The sequence below is a fragment of the Cricetulus griseus genome, chromosome 5 (assembly GCF_003668045.3).
Source record: "Cricetulus griseus strain 17A/GY chromosome 5, alternate assembly CriGri-PICRH-1.0, whole genome shotgun sequence".
NCBI lineage: Eukaryota > Metazoa > Chordata > Mammalia > Rodentia > Cricetidae > Cricetulus > Cricetulus griseus.
The window spans coordinates 100,831,246-100,839,749 of record NC_048598.1 but is presented as its reverse complement, the minus strand read 5'-3'; the positions used below and the strand labels follow the sequence as shown (position 1 = coordinate 100,839,749).

General features: G+C 54.4%; 1 protein-coding gene across 2 annotated transcripts; it reads left to right on the top strand.

Annotated features, from left to right (window-relative positions):
- Window positions 1–518: 518 nt before the first annotated feature.
- On the top strand, window positions 519–5,488 carry Polr2e (RNA polymerase II, I and III subunit E). 2 transcript variants are annotated; one of them, XM_027419410.2, is made up of 6 exons: window positions 519–677; window positions 2,292–2,490; window positions 3,671–3,867; window positions 4,134–4,192; window positions 4,315–4,393; window positions 4,567–5,488. In XM_027419410.2, exons 1-6 carry the CDS (start codon window positions 621–623, stop codon window positions 4,630–4,632), a joined length of 657 nt encoding a protein of 218 aa, XP_027275211.1. In that variant the 5' UTR covers window positions 519–620; the 3' UTR covers window positions 4,633–5,488. The 2 variants fall into 2 exon arrangements, with proteins under 2 accessions (XP_027275211.1, XP_027275212.1); XM_027419411.2 differs by having other exon boundaries at window positions 524–677; window positions 2,316–2,490.
- Window positions 5,489–8,504: the final 3,016 nt, after the last annotated feature.

Genomic DNA, 8,504 nt, shown 5'->3' with positions numbered 1-8,504 from the left:
CCTGCGGACTCTGAGGACAAGCTCGGGCGGGACAGAATGGGAGGTATGGCGAGCATCTGGTTTTCCAGTGCTGGCCATGCTGGTACACGCCTTTAATTCTAGACTGAGACAACCTGGTTTATATATCAAATTTCAGGCCGGCCAGGGCTCACAGTGAACCACCCCACCCCCCAAAGAGGAAAAAGATACATAGACATTTCTTTTTGTTGTTGTTTTGTTTTTTGAGTCAGGGTTCCTCTGTATAACAGCCCTGGCGGTCCTGTCGCTCTGCACACCCGGCTGGTCTCGAACTCTCAGAGATCCGCCTGCCTCTGGCTCCCCAGGGCGGCGTTAAAGGCGTGGCCTACGCGCCCAGTTCCCTCTCGAGAACTCTTAAGCTGTGACGGCCAAGTATCGCGACATTTTCTCGATGGTGGTCTCGCGCAGCGGATCGCCGGGGCTGCCCGCTACGCAGCCTAAGGTGGAAGTCGCGTTTCCAGGCGGAAGACAGAACAGAGCTCGCTGAGCGGGAAGGGGAGGGCTTTCCGTTGTTCCGCGCAGACGCTTTGCGTGCGCAGGAGTGGGAGGAGCTCTTTTCGGCTTCGGCGCAGGCGCAGCGGTTCCCGGGCGACGGCGGCAGCATGGACGACGAGGAGGAGACCTACCGGCTGTGGAAGATCCGCAAGACCATCATGCAGGCGAGTGACCGGCCGGCCTCCAGCCCGCACCCTGCCTCGGGAGGGCTGCTGCGCGCTCACACCGCGCTTATGGGGGCCGGAGGGAGAGACTCGGGGTTCTCTGCGCGCTCACACCGCGCTTATGGGGACCGGAGGAGGGAAACTCTGGGTTCTCTGCGCGCTCACACCGCGTTTATGGGGGCCGGAGGGAGAGACTCGGGGTTCTCTGCGTGCTCACACCGTGTTTATGGGGGGCCGGAGGGAGAGACTCTGGGTTCTCTGCGTGCTCACACCGCGCTTATGGGGGCCGGAGGAGGGAAACTCGGGGTTCTCTGCGCGCTCACACCGCGCTTATGGGGGGCTGGAGGGAGAGACTCGGGGTTCTCTGCGCGCTCACATCGCGCTTATGGGGGCCGGAGGGAGAGACTCGGGGTTCTCTGCGCGCTCACACCGCGCTTATGGGGGGCTGGAGGGAGAAACTCGGGGTTCTCTGCGCGCTCACACCGCGCTTATGGGAGCCGGAGGGAGAGACTCGGGGTTCTCTGCGTGCTCACACCGTGTTTATGGGGGGCCGGAGGGAGAGACTCTGGGTTCTCTGCCTGCGGGGCAGCCCTCCACCCACTTAGCCCAGGCCCCAGCATCCACACGGCAGCTCACAACCATCTGTAACCCTGGTTTGAGCGGGTCTGACGCACTTTTCTCGACTGTTTCACACAGAGTGAAAAACAATATTTGAAAAAAACAAAAAACAGTTTTGCCCCGGCGTAGTGACAGAGAGAAGCCTTTAACGACAGCACTGGGGAGGCACAGGCAGGTGATCTCTGTAAGTTCGAAGCTAGCCTGATCTACATTAGCGAGTTCCAGGACAGTCAGGGCTTTGTAGAGAAGCCTTGTCTTAAGAAACCAAAATAAAGAAAAGGTAAAAATACTAATCTGGTAGCACATACCTTTCATCCCATCACTCTTGGGCCCGAGGCCAGTCAGTCTCTTGAGTTCAAGACCAGCCTGGCCTATTTGAAAGTTTGAAGTCACTCAGGGCTTCATTGTGAGACCCTGTCCCAAGAAACTTAGGTTGGCTGGGAAGTGGTGGTCCACACCTTTAATCCCAGCACTCAGAGGGCTGAGGCAGGCGGATCTCTGTGAGTTCAAGACCAACCTGTTCTACAGAGGGAGTTCTAGGACATCAGGGCTACACAGAGAAACCCTGTCTCTGAACAACAAAAGACAAAAAGAAGGAGACGAAGAGGGAAGAGACAGACCAGACCCCAGTTGAGAAAGAGGCCTGCATAGTTTTAATTTTTGCGTTGGGTGGACCCCAGGGCCTGGTCTCTCAGGCCTGCCCCTCAACCCGATGCTGGATTACACTCTACTCTTCCCTCATCACGCCTAAGACCAAACAGGAAGAGTGGGTGGGGGCACTGAGAGGTGGAAGTTGCCAGGGGATCTACCCTAGCCTGCCCAGTGAGGCTGGGGTGGGGTGGGGCCTGGTTGGGGACCAGACTGTGGCTTGGCCAGTACTGCTGGGTCACTTAAGTGCTCCTCCTCATGCTATCCCCGAGCAGCCCAGGCTGTTCAGGGATAGGTCTGGCACTGTAGTCCCGGAGTTCATGCTGAGTGTTCATTTCCTCTCTAAAGACAGGTGATTCTTTGTCTCTGCAGCTGTGTCATGACCGTGGCTACCTGGTGACCCAGGATGAGCTGGACCAGACACTTGAGGAGTTCAAGGCTCAGTTTGGGGACAAACCCAGTGAAGGAAGACCCAGGCGCACAGACCTGACAGTGCTGGTGGCCCACAACGATGATCCCACAGACCAGATGTTTGTGTTCTTCCCAGGTGAGGCCCCTTGGACCAGTAACAGAGGCCTGATTCTGGGGTCCCATAATTCTGGTGGCATTCCCCAGTCCCTGGCTCAGGTGCCAGTTAAGGTAACATGTCACAGCCCTCCCTCTGTGGTCTTCCTGCTCTCTGTCCAGCCAGTGAGGGTGGGTACCACCCAGGCCCAGCCTTGCCTGCAGGACTACTGTAGTCGCCAGCCTGCTTTTGTCCCTGCCTCCCCTGGAAACCTTCCCTTGTTTGGTTGGTGTCCATTCTCTGCCCCTTGAGTCCCAGCACCAGCTCTTGGGCCCTCTGGCTCCCATCTGCTGTGTTGTGTAGTTTCTGCCTTACAGCCCAGGCACTTCTGAAAGTGGGAGGGGTGCTATTAAAGAGCCTGAGCCCTTCTTGTGCAGCTGCCTCCTGGTCTCCCCAGACAGTCTGTTGCCTTCAATACCTTTGAGGTCCTGGGGCCTGTGAGAATTAGGGGTGCAGGGATAGGCGTGGCATCATATGCCCATAACCCCAGAACCTGGCAGACACAGACGAGGCAGGTGGTCAAGAACAGCCTGGTCTATACAGTGAGTGCTAGGACAGCTATGTAGAGCAGTGGTTCTCAACCTTCCTAATGCTGTGACCCTTTATAAAAACAGTTCCTCACGTTGTGGTGACCCCCAACCCTAACATTCCTATCTGTAATTTTGCTGTTTGGAGTCATAATGTAAATACTCATGTTTTCCTATGGTCTCAAAGGGTCAGGACCAATGGGTTGAGAACACTGATGCAAGAAGTCCCTGTCTCAAAAAGAAAAAATATACTGGGAGTGTTGAGTCTGAGATCCAGCAGTTTGCAAATCACTGGGCCTGTTCCTGTACTTTTTGGGTCCTGATCTCCAGTGAAGCCCAGTCTGCCTGAGGAGCCTAGGCTAGCCCCATGTGGACACAGGGTCCATCTCCTTTCCTTGAGGTTGTCTGAGCTGACAATGCCATATGTCCTAAACCTCAGAGCAGCTGAGGACCTCCACCCCTGTTCCATGAGGAGCCCAAAAGATCTGGGTACCCTGTGGTTTCCTTCCTGCCTAGCCCCATTCGTGGCTACTGGCCATTGTGGTCTTCTCTGGCAAATAGAGAAACCCAAGACCATAGGCAAGGCAGTGATGGCCTTGAGCGGTGGCTGTGAGAGTCATGCTGTGTGTCCACAGAGGAGCCCAAGGTGGGTATCAAGACCATCAAGGTGTACTGCCAGCGCATGCAGGAGGAGAACATCACTCGGGCGCTGATCGTGGTGCAGCAGGGCATGACGCCCTCTGCCAAGCAGTCCCTGGTGGACATGGCCCCTAAGTATGTGCTGGAGCAGTTCCTACAGCAAGAGCTGCTCATTAACATCACGGAACACGAGGTGGGCATCTGTTGTGGGGAGCTCTGGGCAGCACGGTGGGGTGGACAGGACCTGGGGGCCTGTGCCAGCCTCAGGCTCTGCCATCGTGTGCTGGGGTGGGGTGGTAACCCAGCTTTGGTGCTGTGGCTCCGAGCATCCAAATTGGTGGTGTTCGTAGCATGGTCCTGACCTCTGTCCCCACGACAATGACAATATCCTTCAGCCAGTTGGGGTCTGTTGAGGTCCCTGATGGCTTCATGACTGTTGGTGGGTCTCTGTCTCCACAGCTGGTCCCTGAGCATGTGGTCATGACCAAGGAGGAGGTGACAGAGCTGCTGGCTAGATAGTATCCTTTATCCTGCCTTCCCCACCCCACTTTGAACAGCCCAGTGCCGCACTGTGAACCCACCACCCCACCCCCAGTGCCGCACTGTGAACCCACCACCCACTTCCTTGACTGTGACCCAGCAAGCTTCGTGAGAGCCAGCTGCCTAGGATCCAGGCAGGGGACCCAGTGGCACGCTACTTTGGAATCAAACGAGGACAGGTGAGAAGCCATGGCTGTTCCCCTCCTCAGCTCTCAGGAATTCTTGATTCCTAAAGTACCCTGGTTCATCTGTCTTGCCCTCCTGAGGCCAGGGCTGCTATGGCTAGAGGACAGTGGGCCTTCTCCCCTGGTGCCTGCAGCCCTGCCAACCCCCACTCTGCCTGCCCCCACAGGTCGTGAAGATCATCCGGCCCAGTGAGACAGCTGGCCGCTACATCACCTACCGCCTAGTGCAGTAGCCCAGCCTCAGGTGAGCCTCTCACCATAGTGAGGGCTCAGCACTGTTCCTGGATGAGCCCCACCTGCCACCAGACTCTGCTGCCTGTTCTTGACCCAGCTAGCACACTGCCCTGCCAGGGTCCCAGCACAGGGCACCATCCTGTTCTGAAAAGTAGGACTGTGTCTCAGGGCAGCCTGGACCACATCTACACCTGCTTTTGTGGGTGAGACACAGCCTAGGCATTTGAGAGGACCCATTTGGTGGAAGGAAAGACTGACTCTTCCTGCAAGCTGTCCTCTGACCTCCATGCGCACACCATGGCAACTGTGCATGTACCCACAAAAATTAAAATCTAATGGGAGTGCAGACTTTAATACCAACACCCAGGAGGCAGAGGCAGGCGGATCTCAGAATTCCAGGCCAACCTGGCCTACATCCTGAGATATTATCTCAAAAAACAAACTGTACTATTGCCAGGCTAAATCCTAGCCCTCTGGAGACTGAGGCAGGAGGATTTTAACTTCAAGGCGAGTTTGTGGACTCTTTAGCAAGAACTGGTTCAACACCAGCATTCTGGCATGAGACCCTGGTCTAAGAAACAATAAAACGGAACCCCACACAGCATGGACCATGCTCATAATCCTCCTCCGAGCCAGCTGATCTGTACCTCCCAACTCTACTGGCACCCTCCTCCCACCCAGCACCCTAATGGACAGTTGGCCCTTGACTGCTGCTCCCATGGCCGTAAGGGTATGGGCCATAACCTGTTTGCCTTACAGGGTTTCTCTGTAGCTCTTGAGCCTGTCCTGGAACTAACTCGCTCTGTAGACCATCCCTGTCTCAGAAAAAACAAACAAACAAACATATTTTGAGGAGATAAGTTGTTTTGGGAAACTGGTCAATTTGTGCTGGGCTATGCGGTATGGTCCTGGAGGCCTTGGCTTTGGGTGGGTGTCATGCATTCCCTTGTAGCCACAAATCACTCTGAATGGAGAGAATCCTGCCTGCCCTTCCCTGCTCAGACTTGATTGTGAAAGGCAGGCCTTGCTGTAGTGGGGCTGGGAAAGGTCATGCCGGACAAATCGCCATGCCCCTGAGCCACACCCAGCCCTTGAACAGGGCTCCAACTCACCAGGTAACTGGTGACCCTGAAGTCCATGCTGTCCTGCCCTCCCCCCTCCCCCCAATGCTGGGGTGACAAAGCCCCACTCCTGGAAGAGCCCCTGCTTCAGCCTTGCTTGTGCTCTGTTCCTGGTACTGGGCCCTGCCTGCTAGCAGCCCCTTTGAACCCCCAGCCCCCATCCTTTCTTAACCAATTATGTTAATAAGTTCTCACAACCAATGTTTCTTAATTCCGGGAATTGTCCCACACTGTGGCCTTTCTCATGTCACAGCATGTCCTTGGGGTTCTGCCACACTGTTGCTAGCATTGGAACCTTGGTCCAGTTTGCACACACTGTGCCTGCCACTGTACCAACTAGTTGCTGTATCTGGCTAACTCCAGAAGCAGAATTCTTGGTTAGTGTGTTGAGTGCTTTTGGTGTTTGATGGGGTCTTGTATATGCGGCCCAGGCTGCCCTGAGACTTAAGTACCCCTGCCTTTGCCTCCTGTGTGCTGGGGTGACTGGTTTGAACCACCACAAGTGGGTTGAGACATTTTGTGAAGACCAAGGACACCTGTATGTGGAGGTCAAGAGGGTAACCTGTAATAACCTGTAACTCAGTCTAGCTGGCCAGAGGGCTTGAGTATCCTGTCTCCACCACCGATCCCATCCATAGGAGGCTGGAATTGGACGCTCAGTATTTATCCAGGTTCCACATGTGTTCTGGTGATGACAGCCAAAGCACTTTCTCACTCACCATGCTGGCTGGGAACTCACAGAGGTCTACCTGCCTCTGTCTCCTCTCCACATCCCACCATGAATGCAGGTGCCAGGGGCGGCCAGAGGCTCATATCCCCTGAAACTAGAATCAGGTGGTTGTGAACCACCATGGGGTGCTGCGAACTGAACTGGGGTCTTCTTGAACTGCCAGTGCTTTTAGCCTCTGGGTCATCTCGCACACCTCGGTGATTTCAGTGAGGGCTTCCATCCCTCTGGGGCCCTATGTCCTGTGTGACCAGGTGGAAACTACAGGACAGCCCTGAGATCCTATGGTACTGTGGGGGTCACTGAGGTTTCTTTTTGGTTTGTTTTTTTAAAGATTTATTCATTATGTGTACAGTGTTCTGTCTATAGGCCTGCATGCCAGAAGAGGGCACCAGATTTCATTACAGGTGGTTGTGAGCCACCATGTGGTTGAATTGAACTCAGGACCTCTGGGAAGAGCAGCCAGTGCTCTCAACCTCTGAGCCATCACTCCAGCCCGTTTGTTTTTTGAGACAGGGTTTATGACTATAAACAGTCTATGACTGTGGAGGCTGTCCTGGAACTCGCTTGTGGAGAGCGGGCTGGTCTTGAACTCACAGAGATCCGCCTGCCTCTGCCTCCCGAGCGCTGGGATTAAAGGCATGCGCCACCACCGCCCGGCTAAGCCTTAGGTTTCTGAAGCTGCACACACACAGGCTTCCCCTCCTGTCAGGAGGAGTGTGTCTCTAGAGCAGCAGGTCTCAACCCGTGGGTTATGACCCTTCCACAGGGCTTGAATATCAGATATTTACATTATGGTTAATAACAGCAAGAAAACTACAGGTATGAAGTAGTGGTGAAATAATAGTATGCTTGGAGGTCACCATAGCATGAGGAAGTGTATTAAAGGGTCACAACATTAGGAAAGTTGAGGGACACATAGACTGGCATGGGAGTCTCACTTCCAGAGCTGCCCCCCTGGGGGGTGGGGCTTCCAATCTCTGTAGACTAGAGTTGGGAAGGTGTGGAGTTAGTGTCTCTAGTGGGACAGAGCTTTAGTGTGGGTAGATAGGAAATTCCGGAGATGTATGGTGGAGACAATTGCACAGCCATGAAAAAAACCAAGCATGTCAGGTGACAGGGAAAACTCTCACATAGCTCTCTGGTCACTATAGGTCAAGTTCACCTCTGTGAGGTCACAGTTAAGGGCTCACAAACCCCATTGTGTCATTCAGTGGGTTGGTGGTCAGCATTCCTAGCTGTCCCAACATGGTGGCCTTTTTGTGACCTGTACTGTTTGACTTGTGAAGTAGGCTCCTGAGCCACTTGGTAAAGTTCTCATGACTTCTTATGTCAATCAGGATCAGTGTGTGGCTTGTCTCAGGCGGAGGGCTCCTTTCACCCTAATGAGGAGGGGTATGGGAGCTTGTGAGCAAACTAATGGCAGCACTGGACTAATGGCAGCACCCAGGACAGCCAGGGTTACGTAGTGAGACCCTGCCTAAAAACAACAAAAAACTACTTCAAAGGAAACCAAATTGTAGGTACATCATGATCAGTCGTGATCAACAAATACCTTACTCTGTTAACTCAGCACTGGCCTGTGTTAGTTCCTCTCTCTCTCTTGAACTGAATCCAGACTCCTTTGGCCAAGAGCCAAGGCATTTTGTTTACCAAGAACTGGGCAGCTCCTGAGGTGCTGCCCCTGCCCTCAGGCATTTTATCTGTGCCTGTGGTTTGCTGCAGGCCATGGCTGACCCCTCACCAGGAAGCCGGCCCACCCCCTCACCCCCACAGGAAGGAAGGCCCCTCCCCTCTTGCTGGTATCAAGGTGGCAGGAATTCCGTAGACTCCCCAGGCTTGGAATGATGAGCTGGCCTCTGCTCCCCAGTGTCACTATGTTACTGAAGAAGATGCTGAACTCCTGATCCTCCTGTCTCCACTATGCTGGGGTGACAGGTGTGTACCACCCCTAGTGTATGAGAAGCAGGGCATGAATCCGTGTCCCAGGGCCGCCATCATGTGAGGATCAGGAGAGGAGTGG